The following is a 15,431-nucleotide window of genomic DNA, read 5'->3' as shown; positions in this document are numbered from 1 at the left end:
TGCGCAGCAACGTCTGAATGTGATCCAACATCAACACAGTCCGTCGTCTATAAATGGTTAATGATCCACCTGAAGAGGAACCTGCTGGTTAAAATGTAACCTGCAGTGAGTCGCCGCAGAACTATCAACTTTAACGTCACACATTACGGCCGGCTCTTCTCTTTGCTCGCCGCCGCCCCCGGGGTACTTGTTTTCCCAAAGGCTTGTTCAGTTTTTTTTCTTGTCCTCTTCCTACAAGGACTTGTGTCTTTGTCCCAGCATCTCGACTATCAGGTCTGGCCTCAGTCAACCAGAAGGACAGGATCGGCGTGGCTGTTTTAGGATTTGAAAAGCATGCAAAGTCATTCTGTTATCACATTAAAAAAAAAAATATATATATATATATATATATATATTATATATATATAGGTTTGTGTGTATATAAGAATAAGAACAACTTTATTACTTTATTTATCCCGAAGGAAATTGTTGTAATATATATATATATCATATTATTATTATCTATATTATATATTATACATATATATATTAAATATATATGTATTATATATATATATACACACACACACACCTATATATATACATATATAGGTAGTTATTTGTTAGTAATTTGACTACCATATAAATATAAATGGTCCAATCTTACGTTAAGAGGAATAAATAAATCAAAATTCAGCTTTAAACGTGTGTGTGTGTGTATATACATACATATGTATATTTTTTATATGCATACAAAACACATGTGACATAAATATATAAGTATCTGTCATGTTATGTTATATGTTATATCGACACAAAATTATGTTTGTGTACAAATGCGTGTGCATATATGTATATATGTATGTATACATATATATATATATATATATATATATGTGTGTATGGTGTGTCTAAATGGCGTGCAGGATGTGCAGTGGGAGGTGTGTTCCAGCCTGGGCCTGACTGATAGTAACCCTGCTCTGCTGCAACGTGTGTTTGTCGAGTTTCTCTGTGGGGGGATGGGTTTCATTTTCGTATGTGTGTGTGTGTGTGTGTGTGTGTGTGGTGAGAGACAACTCCCCCCCACCTTATTCATTTGGTTTGCGTGGCCTTATTTGGAAAGTGGGTCTTGTGGTGTGAGCATTTTCAGCCAATGGTGTGTCTGTGTGAGGAAGGAAGGGAGGAGGAGGAGGAGGAGGAGGAGGAGGAGGAAGAGGGTGAAGCTGGCGGTTCCTGTCCGGGAGGGGTTTTGGTGGGAGGGACCAACCCAGCCGGCCGCTGTTTGAAAATGAATGGTCCTCTGCACAGGTTGTAGACCGGCTGGACGCTTGCTGGGGTTTTCTTTCTCTCCGTGTGTGTGTGTGTGTGCGTGCGTGCGTGCGTACGTGTGTGTGTTCGGACGCCATCGGCCGCAGCAGGAAAGAGGAAGCCTAGAGATTTTCTTCCAAATCCTTGCTGAAAGAAGTTCCCGGCAATGCGACGTGAGTATGTTTCCTCTATTCCCCCTCCGCCGGCCCTCCCGTGGCCCGCGGGACCTCAGAAGACGCTTTCCTTCCCAAAGTCATGACATTGTGCTCGCGGACGCGCGCCGGACCTGCTGCTTCATCCTCATCTTCATCCCCTGCGGCGGGGCGGGTCCGCCGGCCCGTCGGCCGCCCTCGTTCGATCCATAAACGCGCTCTGGCCGTACGGAAGAGGGCCCGGACCTCCACAAAGGACGGGGCTGAGGCTCGGGGGGCTGAGGAGGGATCTGCTGCGGATTCCTCAGCGCAGACGGCACGCCCCGATGCAGAAGATCCCGGGGATGGAGGGATGGGGGGGGGACGGCTGTGCGGTTCATCTTCTCACACCCACGTTGCAAGAGCTCCTTTGTGACATTAATCAGAGAGATGGAGCTGCTGCTGGACCATGGAGGGGGTGGAGGAGGTGCTGGAGGTGCAGGAGGTCCCAAGCTAGAGGAAAGAGGGGTGTGGTTCTGTGTTTTACACCTGACAGAAGATACATCTGGTCTGAAGTTGGCAGGCGGCGCCAGAAAAAGCTGGATCTCCCGTTCCAGCTTTGCCCGTGGACGTGTTTGGTGAGGACGACCGTCTCTCATCGGAGGGGAAGCAGCTGCGTCCGAGGCGACCCGGCGCTCCTGGGAGATAATCCCTACCCTGCTCTATGATAATGATGTCACGCAGAGCCGAGTCCACGGGACGGACCGTTGGGCGTTCTTCCCCCGCAGCTTCTTCCAGGTAGAAACCTGAGAGAAGCTGCCGTGAAGGAAACACGCCATTAATCACTTTGGTGGTTGCCGAGGGCATCTTCCTTCCGCTGCGTGACACCTTCATTCCTCCCGTTCTTACTCTTCCTCACAGGGTTTTGGACCGACAGCGAGAAGCGCCGCGTTGTTTCCTGTCAGAACTGCGATATCTCAACTCCGACTGTGACAATGTTTGTGTTTGGAATCGGCTCGGCGGGCGATAGACGTGCTCTCGCTTTGCTCCCAGAAGGATCGGGGGTCGTGACAAAGAGCTTTCACGTCGCGTCACGCGTTAAACCCAACCAGAGGAGGTTTAATGTGTCCTTTCTGAAATTGGCAGCGAGTCAGAAATATCAGTCAGGATTCTGATTTCCATCCGGGCGGCGTCGAGGTTCTACATTCGTGTTTTTGTTTTGGCCGAAGGCGACCGGCGTCGGTCGGCCGCTCCTCACACGATCGCCGTAAATCGATTTCCCGGCCCGGTGTTGATTTTTGGTTTACAGCGCGCTGCTGATTTTTCCCTCCGCCCGGAATTTCAGGAATTCCCGCGTTTGTCTTTCTTCATTTGGCCGCGGCCGAAAGGCTTTTCTTCAAACAACGGTCAAGTTTGCAAAATGTTTTGCCTCCCGTCCCCGCCGGAGCCCTCTTTTCCTCTCCGCCGGACCAAACCCAATCGTCCTGACGGGCGAGTAGCGGCGGGCCGAGGGGTCACAAAAGGCAGGTGAAGCCGCTGGCATGTGTTTTCAGCCCCTCCCTTGTATGAGCAGGTCTGTGGAGACCCAAGGAGGCCCGGATGTGAAGGCCCGTCACATCAGGTGTGCACGCCTTCGTGCCATCGCTCCATCGCTCCATCGCTCCATCGCTCCATCGCTCCATCGCTCCATCACACCATCGCTCCATCACCTCTGGGTTATTTTGGGTCGGTTGCCGTGTGGCTTCGGCTTCTACGTCAGACGGTTCGGCCATCTTCTACCTCCCCCTCCCTGCCCTCCGTCATCACGTCTCGGAATAAATCAACTTTACAGAGACAATACAGGAGCACGGATGGATCCGCAGGCCGGGTTCGGGCGAGTTTATCGGCAGCCTTTCTGCCGCGGATCGGCCCAATCGGTCGGCGGCCGCTCCTTGGGGAGCCTGTGGAGGCAACCGAAGCCGACGTGGTCCTTCACGGCGCCGTCCTTGTTCACTTTGCCGATGAATCCTGAGGGTCCTTCAGCCGGGGGAGGCCTCTCCATGCTCTCCTCGTCTCTGCGAGGGGTTCCTCCTTCACAAGGTCCGACGGAGACCCGACATTCTCCAGATGTGAGAAGGAGCGGGAAACGGTTGTACGTCTGCATCCGGCCACGGGACCGAGTGAAGGAGTGAAGATTTCAGATGAAATAAAAAGAGACAGAGGCCTCCAGAGGGGCGGAGATGTAAGAACAGCCCGCCGTAAGCGACACCTGGGCGAGAGAACTGGGAGATGTCGCGGGTCGCTGAACGTCACACTCCGCCGTCACTTTTTGTTTCCGTACAATTAGAGCGCAGGTACAAATGTTCTTCGAGAGCGACCGGCGTTACTGGTTTTAACTGATCCGAAACACGGCTGCGCGGAACTTCTACAGCCGGGACGCGTTGGATTCTTTTTTTCGGACTGTCAATAAACCTGATCTCTGGCTTCGCTCTCTCCTCCCCAGTGACCGTGTGTGATCCCGCCGAGGCCGTCGCCATGGAGACGTCCCGGCCGGAGGGCTTCCTGGAGTCGTCCTGCGGCGCAGCCTCCCTGGACGGCGGCGGCGTCGACCCGGCCCTGTAGGTCCCCGTACATCACGCCACCTCCGTGTTACCGTCACGTGACCTAGAAGGGACGGGAAGACTTTTGCGCTTCATGGACGTGCGACATTTTTGTTCTTTGGTTGGTTGGTTGGTTGGTTGGTTGATCATCTCTAACGCTTCTGCCGCACTCGGGTCGCGGGTGGATCAACACGTCACGTCGAAACACAACCAGTCACCGTCTGATCCACGCCGACAAAAAGACATGCATCCGTTCAGGAGTCGCAGAGATAAACAGTTATCCACACAGAGACGTCCATCCATTCCTTTCCTCACTCGTTCACACGTTATGCAGCCGCTCACTTTCCACGGGCCCTAAGGAGACAGGAAACACACTGTGTGTGTGTGTGTGTGTGTGTGTGTGTGTCGCTCACACATCTAGTAAAGACGTGCAGCCATCATTCGCACGTCTCCGCGTCTCCGGTGAACGTCCTGCGTGTTTCCCACCATTCCGATCATCGGACTCGTCTGAAACCGCCGGTCGGGGTTGCGGAGGGTTTCTGGGCGAAGACGTGCACGATGACCCGGCTTTTTGGAGTGTGTTTGTTGACGCGTCTCTCCTGCGGCCGCAGCGAGTCGTCCGAGGAAGAGTCCACGCAAGACAGGGAAGAGGAGGTTTGTCCCCAGTGGGCCGTCGGCAGCAGCCACGCCGGGACGCCGGAAAACCCCGCCGAGCACAGCCGCGACACACAAACAGGTGACACGCACACACACACGCACACACACATGCGTGCACGCCCGTCATGTGATCAGACACGCTTCCTTTCCTGAGGAACTGGATGAACTCGCTAACATGCAGCACTTCCTGTTACTGACCTCATCTTCCTATTCTAACTTTCCTTCCTGCGTCCTCTGGAAAACATGGATGATCCGTGTGTGTGTGTGTGTGTGTGTTGCACCGTTCAGCCCATTACTCTGGATGACACTCACCCGTTCACACACCTGCAGACCGGGGAAGCCCGGAATCGAACCGGCAGCCTGATGGTTGCATGGATGCTCGCTCTACTCGAGCCGTGCGCGAGTAGCAGCTCTTCCTGTTGCACTAAGCAGATACACACACACACACACACACACACACACACACACACACACACACACACACAGGCGCTTGAGCTGAGCTCCATACTGCTGTGCTTGCGCTATCAGCCGACCTCACATGCCTTTCCGGTCATAAAGAATTCCCTTTGTGGAACCGAAGCGTCTCCGGGCCACGGCTCCTCCGACATCCCAAAATAAGGTCGGAGGACTGGCGGAGTATTTTCTGGGCCGTTTGTTTGGGACAAAGGTGCAGCGCAGAGGTTCCGCCTGGTCCGACGTTCCCAGTATGATGTTTAGTAATTTGACCTTTTTCAGTTTGTTGTCTTGGAAAAGCGTCTGAGGCGACAGGAGGCGGCGCTCTGGGAAAATAAACTTGTCAGTAAACATTGTGTGACTAAAAAAATGATCAGTTCTTTTCCTCAAAGCAGCAGCTTGTTATGCAACCAGTATTTATGGAATACTTTTTCATATTCTTCAATTATTTACTGCACACTTCTTCAGTTTTTGTACTGGTATTTATTGCATACGTCTTTGTATTCCACTTGTATTTATTGCCTACTTTTTATTCCACCAGTATTTATTGCAAACTTCTTGGAATTCTACTAGTAGTTATTGCAAACTTATTATTCTACTAGTATTTATTGCATACTTATTATTCTACTAGTATTTATTGCACACTTATTATTCTACTAGTATTTATTGCATACTTATTATTCTACTAGTATTTATTGCATACTTATTATTCTACTAGTATTTATTGCATACTTATTATTCTACTAGTATTTATTGCATACTTATTATTCTACTAGTATCTATTGCCTACTTCTTCCATTTTAACCGGTATTTATTGCATCCTTTTATTTCAGCAGGAATGTATTGCAATCTTGTTCCTCTTCAACCAGAATGTGTTGCCTCAGTCTTGGTATTTAAGGCATACGTCTTTGCTTTCAACTAGTATTTATTTATTACACGACTCTTCATTTATTTTACTGGACAGAGTGTGTGTGTGTGTGTGTGTGTGTGTGTGTGTGTGTGTGTAGCTTCCCATCTGAGCGTCTCAGGCTGCTGCTCATATTTCAGGTGTGTGTTATGCGTGTGTGTCCTCAGTGTTTTTACTGGCGCTTCTGAAAGGGTTTTTTCTCCTGTTTACCACCAAATTAAAAAAGGCCTCTGGCGTCGATCCGTTCCACCGCAGCTCGGATGATTTGGATCCTCCGAGCCCTCCGGGGGTCCGTGTGACGGTCAGATAACGTGGAAGCGACCCGTGAACCGCCGGCCCGCAGGCTTCGGTCACGGCGCGACTTGTGCGTCCGCGAGCCCGATGATCCGGCCGAGGTTTACTCAATTAGAAATACAGAGCGCCTTTTGTGAGCCGCCGAGTCCTTCGGCGGGTCTTCGCTCATTCCCTTCCCTCCGTGAACTCTTCCAGACAAAGCCCGGCGGCCCGACTCGCTGTCGGTGACGGCGGCGGCAGAGTTGGGGCTTTGGACGTCTCGGGGCGACGGGGAAGTGAAGCTGCGGATGGGGGAGTCCGGCCTGGCTGCCGAGACGCCCCTGACGGTCCACCAGCTCTTCGCCTCCACCGTGGAGAGGTTCGGCGACTTCACGGCTCTGAGCTGGAAGGAGGGCGAGCGGCAGGAGAGCCTGAACTACAGAGAATATTACCAGGCCTGTCGCACGGCCGCCAAGAGCTTCCTGAAGGTAACGTCTTTCAACAATCGGGGGTTTCTCATCGGCGGGAGTGAAGAACCCGCGGCTTCCAGAGATTCGAACCGCGTCCGAGTCGCATCGATTCCCGCGCTCAGACCTTCGGGGACGAGTTCGGCTTTCCGCTTTATTTCGCCGGAGCCGCCGGTAGCTGCGATTTGAGATGAAAACAAAGTCCCGCATTGAAGGAGGACCTGAAAGCAACTCATGTTTGGGTGCAAACACGCGCGTCTTCTACCAAGCGCCGGAGTCCTCGCCCGCCGAGGTCCCGGCCGGGGAGCCGGCTGTCGGAAACGCGTGGAAAGAAAGACGCTCCGATATAAAACGTGTTCCCGGTGCCGCGGCTGCATCCTGCTTCTGCCAAGGACATTTTGTGGCTGCGGCCACGATTCGCCCTTTCCCAAAGTTTTTCCAGAAAACAGAAAACATCCCTCGAGGCGGAAGAATTTACAGGCTCGTCTCGAGTTCACTGGCCGGACGAAGGCTGGAAAATGTGACACAAGCAAGCGGTGAATTTCCCATCGTTTGGAAACTTCCAGTAAAAAAGCGTTGGCGGTGCTGCGGCCGCTAATCTGGATTCTAGCCGGCCGCGGGAGTCGAAGCTGAAACGGCGTCCGGCTCCGACAGATCACACCCGCTCCGGGTTTTACCTCGAAACCCCACAGAAGCCGAACGTCGCGCACAATCCACAAATGATGCCGGGCATGTTGGGGTCGGGGGGGCAAAGCCAGCGCGTGGGCGCGCCGCGGCCGCCATCCCACGCCCAAGGTCACGGCCGGAGATCGGCAGCCTCGCGGACGTTCCCTGCGGTCCGGGAGCCGCGGCGGCTCTGACGCGACCATGAGACGCCAGCCGTCGGACGGCGGCCGTCGGTCAGAGAGGACCGTCTTTTCTAAACCGCCGCCGCTCCGTCAGCTGAGGGACGGCGCCATGTTTCCCACTCCGATGCAACCATACCGTTGTTTATTTCTCCATTCTCAAAAACAGTATTTGTAACGGCTGGTGTTGGTTGTCCCGCAGCTGGGTCTGGAGCCGTACCACGGCGTCGGCATCCTGGGCTTCAACTCGGTGGAGTGGTTCGTGGCGGATATCGGCGCCATCCTGGCCGGGTGAGTCCACCCCTTCGCCGGTCACGCGCATCTCACGCCGCAAACCTCGTGTTGCGTGGCGTCTCCGTACGAAGCGCCGCCGGGACCGCCGCCGCCGCCGCCGCCGCCTCTCTGACGTGCACGGCGGCTCCCGCGGATTTGTTTCTGCGGCGTCGCGATTCCGTTCCTGCGTCAGATCATTTGAGCGAGACGCCAAAGAGAAGCCCCTCGGCCGCGCCGCTTTTTAACGAACGCCGTGACATTTCCGTGACGGAGAAGAGGAGCGAGATCATCAGCGAGAAACCGGGAGCCGTCGGCCGGTCGAGAGTAAAACGCAGACGCCGTGGCGTCTGGGGTTTCTGGGGTTTCAACGCTGGCTTTAATTCCACAACGTAAATGCAGTAAATGCAGTAAATGCAGTAAATGCAGTAAATGCAGTAAATGCAGTAAATGCAGACGGCGGGAGGCGGGAGGCGGGAGGCACTCGGCCTCGGGACGCATACGATAGTGTGACGGCCGACCGACGCCGGCCTGCTCAACCGGTCCGAACATCCTGTTTCTAAACTACCCAAACTATTTTGGCGGATTGATTGCAACCGTCCTGCCGGCGAGTCCTGCCAGTTTCACCGACGGCCCTTTTCAGTGAAAGGCATCATTGGTTGGGTGCAGTCTTGCACAAAATCACATTTGTTAGTTTTCTAAATATGAATTAGACGTCTGGAAGCTCGGCAGCGTCAGGCAAAGGAAGCGGCGCTGAGCGTGTGGCCTCGCCTGTTGCAGGGGGTTCGCCGTGGGAATCTACACCACCAACTCTCCGGAGGCGTGCCAGTACGTGGCCGACAACTGCGAGGCCAACATCATCGTGGTGGAGAACCACAAGCAGCTCCAGAAGATCCTGCAGGTGGGACGCCCGACAGGAGAAGCCGCAGATTCTTCTATCGGCGAGGCCGGCGCCGGGACAATATTCACCATAATTTGAAAGGTTGATCTGCGCGGCGATGCGGCCCTGAGCGCTTCTGCCACCCAGCTGGAAGCATTCTCACTGGGGGGCCTTTATGTCGAGTCTCCGTGTTCTCCACGTGTCTGCGTGGGGTTCCTCACGGTTCTCCAGGTTCCTCCCAGAGGACACAAACAGGCAGGAGGTTCACTGGAGACCCTGGATTGGAACACTGGGGGACTCATTAGTTTTTATGTGACGTGAATGAAGGAGTGAATGTACGGATGAAACAGTACAGAAGATGAAGGAAGGAAGGAAGGAAGGAAGGAAGGAAGGAAGGAAGGAAGGAAGGAAAGAAGGAAGGAAGGAAGGAAGGAAGGAAGGAAGGAAGGAAGGAAGGAAGGAAGGAAGGAAGGAAGGAAGAAATCAAACACGAGCACCAGCTTCCCTGAAACATGAGTATTTGAAAAGGGAGATAAGGGAGAAATGACCTCATGTCAGTGGAAGATGATCAGACACACACACACACACACACACACACACACACACACACACTGATCGGAGTGTCTCCTGGTTGCTCCAGGTGGAGGACAAGCTGCCGCACTTGAAAGCCATCATCCAGTACAAAGACACGTTGAAAGAGAAGAGACCAAATATTTACTCTGTAAGTCAATCCTCTTTTTTTGGAATTTTGAAAAATGTACAACGTTCGGGAGAAAAACCAAACCTTTTCTTCTGCAGTGGGCAGAGTTTCTGGATCTGGGCCGCGAGGAGCCGGACGCCGGTCTGGATGAGATCATCTCGGGTCAGCGGCCCAACCAGTGCTGCACGCTCATCTACACCTCCGGGACGACGGGGCGGCCCAAGGGCGTCATGCTCAGCCACGACAACGTGCGTCTCCAAACCGGCCGAATCCCGCTTGAGTTTGTCCGTGAGCGTGAGATGATCGAGTTCCTCCGTCCCGCAGCTGACGTGGACGGCGCTGTCCACCTGCCGCCACGTGCGCCTGCGGGACGCCTCCGAGGCCCAGGAGGTGGTGGTCAGCTACCTGCCCCTCAGCCACGTCGCCGCGCAGATGATCGACATCTGGTGCCCCATGAGGGTCGGCGGGGTCACGCACTTCGCCAGCCCGGACGCCCTCAAGGTGAGCCGGGGACCAAATCCTTCCTTCCGCTGCAGAACGACGGCCGTTTTTTGACTTTATCCTCGTCGTCCTCGAAGCCGCCGCACGTCGAGTGTGAAATGTAGGAAATGAGAAGCGAAGGTCCGTCCCGAGGGTTGGCGCCGAAAAAGAGCCGTTTCTTTCCTCTGGTCAGCCTGAGTCACGAGCTCGCGTCGGAAACGTAACCTTCGTGTTTGCTTATTTTGGGAGCGTTCGATTCCTCCTCCGTTCCGACTCAAATATTTGTGGAAAAACAAAAACGAGCGTCCGGGAGAGTCGGCGAGGAACACCTGAGGCTCGGATCGGATCCTTCCTCCTTCTTCTTGGCGCGTCTCCTCATTCGGGAGGGCGGCTGATAATCGGCGCGCTAAATGACAGTCCGGGGAAATCTCAGCTTTGGCTGCGCAGTCTTTGGTGTGTGTGTGTGTGTGTGTGTGTGTGTTGGTACCGGTGGTCAGGGCGTTCCTGCCTGTCCTGCAGGGCTCCCTGGTGAACACTCTGAAGGAGGTGCGTCCCACGGCCTTCATGGGCGTCCCTCGCGTCTGGGAGAAGATGCAGGAGAAGATGAAGTCCCTCGGGGCCAAGTCCTCCACGGTGCGCAGGAAGGTGGCCGCCTGGGCCAAAGACGTGGGGCTGCAGACCAACCTGAGCAAGATGAATCGGTACGTGGGACCGTCGGTGGCGCCGGTTGAGCCGCCGTCCTAACGGCACATCGGGGAATGAGTTTTCAATCCCCGCCGCCTTTGCAGAAACGGCGCCGCCGGACGAACGTTCAGCTACCGCGTGGCCAAGAAGCTGGTGTTCAAGAAGGTGCGTAAGGCTCTGGGTCTGGACCGCTGCAGCAGGTGCTACACCGGCGCCGCCCCCATCACCAAAGACACCCTGGAGTTTTTCCTCAGCCTGGACATCCCTCTGTACGAGCTGTACGGCATGAGCGAGAGCACCGGGCCTCACACCATCTCCCTCCCGGACGCCTTCAGACTCACCAGGTAGCCGCCTTTCCGCTCTCGGCACCGCCGTCGTTTCGTTTTCCTTCCGCCGACCGAAGAGTATGTTTTTGTCGGCGTCCCGCAGCTGCGGGAAGGAGCTGCCGGGATGCGCCACGAAGCTGCACAACCAGGACGAGGAGGGGAACGGCGAGATCTGCTTCTGGGGCCGCCACGTCTTCATGGGCTACCTCAACATGCCCGAGAAGACGGAGGAGGCTCTGGACGCCGAGGGCTGGCTGCACTCCGGAGACCTGGGCAAGCAGGACCCCGGCGGGTTCCTCTTCATCACCGGGCGGATTAAAGGTGGGGTCTCCAGAGAGACGCCTCTCCCGCCGGCCGAGGGTTTCCGCAAACTCCTGAAACGCAACCCCGTGTCTCTCCAGAGCTGATCATCACCGCCGGAGGGGAGAACATCCCCCCCGTCCCCATCGAGGACGCCGTGAAGGAGGCCCTGCCGCTGATCAGCAACGCCATGTTGATCGGAGACAGGAAGAAGTTCCTCTCCATGCTTCTCACCATAAAGGTAAGACGGAGGCGGCGCCGGCAACGCGTTATCTTCGAGGCCTGTTGCCGCGGCGACGAGGAGGCGCGGTGGCCGTCAGACAAACACCGACGCTGCTTTTCACGACAGCAGCGGCTCAGTTCTTCTGCCCCGCTTCTTCCATACGGGTTAAAAACAGAAAAACAACGCTCGTACGCTGCCCCCTAGTGGCCAACTGGTCACCATGGCGATGACAAGCCGCGCGTCCTCAGGGTGGATAAAATATTTGCCATCGGATCGGAAGCAAAGGTTTCAGCACGAGGCCGACGTGTCGGTGGTGTTTTTCCGCTCCAGTGCGAGGTGAACGCCGAGGGCGGCCCGATGGACGAGCTCACCCCGGAGGCGCTGGAGTTGGTCAAGAAGCTGGGCGGCGCCGCCACCCGCGTCTCGGAGATCGCGGGCGGCCGAGACCGCGCCGTCCACGCCGCCATCCAGGAGGGGATCAACAGGGTCAACGGCGGGGCCACGTCCAACGCCCAGCGCATCCAGAAGTGGAGCGTCCTGCAGCAGGACTTCTCCATCGCCGGAGGGGAGCTCGGTGAGTGGAGCAGCCCCGACACGACGCCGGACACGACGCCGGACACGCCATCGCCGCCGACGCCTTTTTGTTTCTGCTTAAAACGTCACCGAGCGGTTCGGAAGTCCTCTACGGTTTCGCGCAAAATCCCCCCATCCGGGCTTTAGTTTCCCTCACGAGATACATGGGTCGGAGTAACAGACACCGGCAGCCGCGGGTCCACGGCTCAGCGGGAAAAGGATATTTACCTGTTTAAATTTGAAAAAGGAACGTTCAAACAGGGAAAGGGTTGGGGTCAGATCGCAAACGCTGCCCTCTAGAGGCCGTTGCTGCAAAGCACACAAGACCATGAAAAACGCTAGTTTTGAGAGTCGAGTAAAAGATATAAAAGACGAGTAAAACGGATGAGAAGTGCATGAGGGGTCGGCGAGGCGGCGGCACAACAAAGCAAAGAAAAATAACATTTTGTTCTTTAGCGGCTGCACGATAGACGTGTTTGCACAAACGGCCACGCCGACGCTTTGTAGATTCATTTTCTGGATGCGTCTAACGCACAACTTGAACTACAACTCTTCTTGTCCTTTAGTGGGAAGAAAATGATGACGAGTTATTTATCAATCAGTTATTTTGCTGCTGCTTCTTCTGCCTTGGTTTTCCCTTCAGGGTCTCCACAGCAAACCCACCTTCTCCATCTCACCCTGTTCTCTGGTTCTTCCTCTCTCACACCGACTACCTTCATATCCTCTCTCATGACATCCATCCATCTTCTCCTTGGTCTTCCTCTAGACCAGCGGTACCAGACCTTTGGTGTACCAGGGACCAGTTTTATGCATGACAATGTTGGAGGCGCTGACGGTATTTAATCTGAATACAACCATTCCACTTTACATTAGGACATTAGAATAAGGCGGAGGTGAAAACAGTTGTTTTTGAAAATAAGATCCGGAAGGTCGAATGAAAAAATCATTTGTTCCAAGAAAGAGTTTTGCGGCCGGGGGGGGGGGGGGGGTCACATGGTTCGATCGCACCGTCAGCGGCCTTTCAGTTCCAACTTTGAGTACGGTTTCCGAGTTCTTTCAGCTGATTGTGCCGATTTAAGGTCTCCGGCGAGCGTCCTGCGGCCTCCAGGCTGACGGGCCTGTTGTCGGAACCGTTCCCCCCCCCATCTGACCGCCGTCCCGCTCCCGCAAAGATCCCGTGAAAGATGAGGAGGCCTCGTACTGACGAGCGGTGTCTTCAACAGGACCCACCATGAAGCTGAGGCGGCCCGTGGTGGTGAAGATGTACTCGGAGCAGATCGACAACTTCTACAAGGAACTGGCGACTCCGACGACGCCCGAGAACCCTCTGCCAGACAAATAGAGCGGCGGCGCCGGAGTCGCTCCGCTCCTTCCTCCCGCTTCCATCCGTTGCCACCTCTTTTTGTTTTTCCCCTCACGTTCCGATCGCCTTACTTTGTGCCCGTCTCGGTTTACATTTGTGTTGTATTAACGACAGAAGAAGCCATTGTGAATTAGCTTTAGTGTTTTGACGACCAATAAGCTGGAAAATATTTATTTGTGTTACTCGGACGGGTAACATCGGATAGATGAAGTAGCAGCAGCCGGGTTTAAGGTTTCAAGGTTTATTGCACTGTAGTTAGAACTCGAGAGCAAAGACGGGAATCCAAAAACGCGTCGGCGATGTTTTTAATGAAGAAGTGTGTTTTTGTTATTTATTCTTCAGCCGGGCCAAAACCATATTCAGATGGAGAAAGCCAACATTTCGGGTCAAATTAGAAGGAGCTTTCTTCCCTCCGCCTCGGCTCGATTCTCTCGTCCCGTCGGCAACGGTTTCCGGGCGATTCTGTTCCTCTTGTAACATTGTGCCATTCAAGCCATATATTTTGCTTTTTTCTTGTAAACGCAGCCTCCGTAGCCCGGCGCAAAACCTTTTCCAGCCGCTGACGATCAATATCATCCGTAAGATCGTCGTCGTTTTATTTTACCGCCGACTTTGCAGCTGATCTCTATTGCCTCATTCTTTTTTTTAATGTCATGGGAATGAAAATGACTTCAGGTTTATGTAAATACATCGGTTGCATTTAAGCTCTTTATGGGTCAATTGCTTTATATGCGACATATATTAAAAAGTTAAAATGCTTGGGGGACTTGAAGCAGCGACCGCAGGCCTTTGGTTTCCTTGCCGTTATTAATCCCGTTCCCCCAAAAACAAGGCGCCAAAACATATCGGAATCCAAAGAGCTTGCAATCTGTAGATGAAGTCATTCTATGTATAAAGAGAAAAAAGAAAAATGACGGGTGTTTTTACCACGTTTGGCGGCGACTCGCCCACGCTGAAGTTCACGTCAGAAGAAAGGGGAGACAAACGTGTTGTAAATTGCATCTCCGGCTGGATGTACGTCTTGTTCCTACCAAGGGTATGACGATGTTTCGGCGTGAGAAGCTTCCACTCCTGCTTGGCTCCTCGCGCTCTGCCGTGTCATCGCATAAAGCACTTACGATGTATTGTTTTCAGTAACTCCTTTCAAAAGAAAATACAAAGAAAGAAGGAACCGGCGTCGTGCAGCAGGAGCTCCCGTCGCCCCGACTGGAGGCCGGACTCATCTGACCGCGCAGAACAACTCTTGTTCCTGCCGTCGTCGTTGTTGTTGTTGTTGTTGGTGATACCAGGGTGACGAGGGGGACACGCACGCCGCTGCAAGGGAGGAAAAGCAAAACAGAAAATGAATGTGTGTGTGTGTGTGTGTGTGTGTGTGTGAGTGATCATTGATGGAATTAAAGATGAAGTTACCATATTGACCGCCGGTGTCTTCTGTCCACACTGCTCAGGTTTCTTTCCTTTTTTTGTTCTTCAAAAGAGCTCATAACCTTTTACAAACAATATCACAAACGCGGAATAAGCTCAAATTCACCCGCTGGCGGGTCACTTGGCAAAGTCAAGATTTGTTTTTATGAAAATCAACAATCAGGCAGGACAGACAGACGTTCGCATTTGATAACCTCTAACGTTAATAAAGGATAAAATAAAACAATGACAGTTTTTACGATACCGTCCTAGCTTTGGGTAACATTCTGTGGAAGGAAAGCGAATGTGAAATTAGACGCCAGTCTTTGGGGTTAAAAATAAAAAAAATTTGCACAATGACAAGAAATATCACTATATTTTACAAACCACGTTAGCCGGCAGCCTGAATTATTAAAATAAAAACGATAATCAATGACTGGCAGGTTTGTCCACGACTGACTTGTACTTGACGGTACTTTTGCACTCGATGCCAAATATCTTGGAATAAAGTCTCTCGGGTCCCGGCCAGAAACCGTCCCGTCCAGCGGCCAAGCAGAGTCCCACAACACGCCGCATCGATCGGCCCGGTCAACGAAGGCCCCCCCCGATAGCGACAGATGGTCAATGCG

The 15,431-nt window shown here is 53.5% G+C and overlaps 1 protein-coding gene across 3 annotated transcripts; it reads left to right on the top strand.

The window, feature by feature from the left end:
* Window positions 1–1,218: 1,218 nt before the first annotated feature.
* Window positions 1,219–14,816, top strand: acsbg2 (acyl-CoA synthetase bubblegum family member 2). 3 transcript variants are annotated; one of them, XM_086161545.1, is made up of 15 exons: window positions 1,219–1,460; window positions 3,901–4,015; window positions 4,609–4,733; window positions 6,504–6,775; window positions 7,802–7,890; window positions 8,650–8,770; window positions 9,390–9,470; window positions 9,548–9,697; window positions 9,774–9,950; window positions 10,449–10,630; window positions 10,718–10,957; window positions 11,043–11,260; window positions 11,341–11,480; window positions 11,793–12,036; window positions 13,259–14,816. In XM_086161545.1, the coding sequence occupies exons 1-15, from the start codon at window positions 1,454–1,456 to the stop codon at window positions 13,375–13,377; spliced, it is 2,280 nt and encodes a 759-aa protein (XP_086017671.1). In that variant the 5' UTR covers window positions 1,219–1,453; the 3' UTR covers window positions 13,378–14,816. The 3 variants fall into 3 exon arrangements, with proteins under 3 accessions (XP_086017671.1, XP_086017673.1, XP_086017672.1); XM_086161547.1 differs by lacking the exon at window positions 1,219–1,460 and adding an exon at window positions 1,976–2,056; XM_086161546.1 differs by lacking the exon at window positions 1,219–1,460 and adding an exon at window positions 1,986–2,216.
* The last annotated feature ends 615 nt before the right edge of the window (window positions 14,817–15,431 follow it).

This window comes from Fistularia commersonii, chromosome 16 (assembly GCF_037954325.1).
Source record: "Fistularia commersonii isolate RoL2024-O1a breed Wild chromosome 16, RoL_Fcom_v1.0, whole genome shotgun sequence".
Lineage (NCBI taxonomy): Eukaryota > Metazoa > Chordata > Actinopteri > Syngnathiformes > Fistulariidae > Fistularia > Fistularia commersonii.
This window is presented reverse-complemented; position numbering and strand designations above follow the sequence as displayed.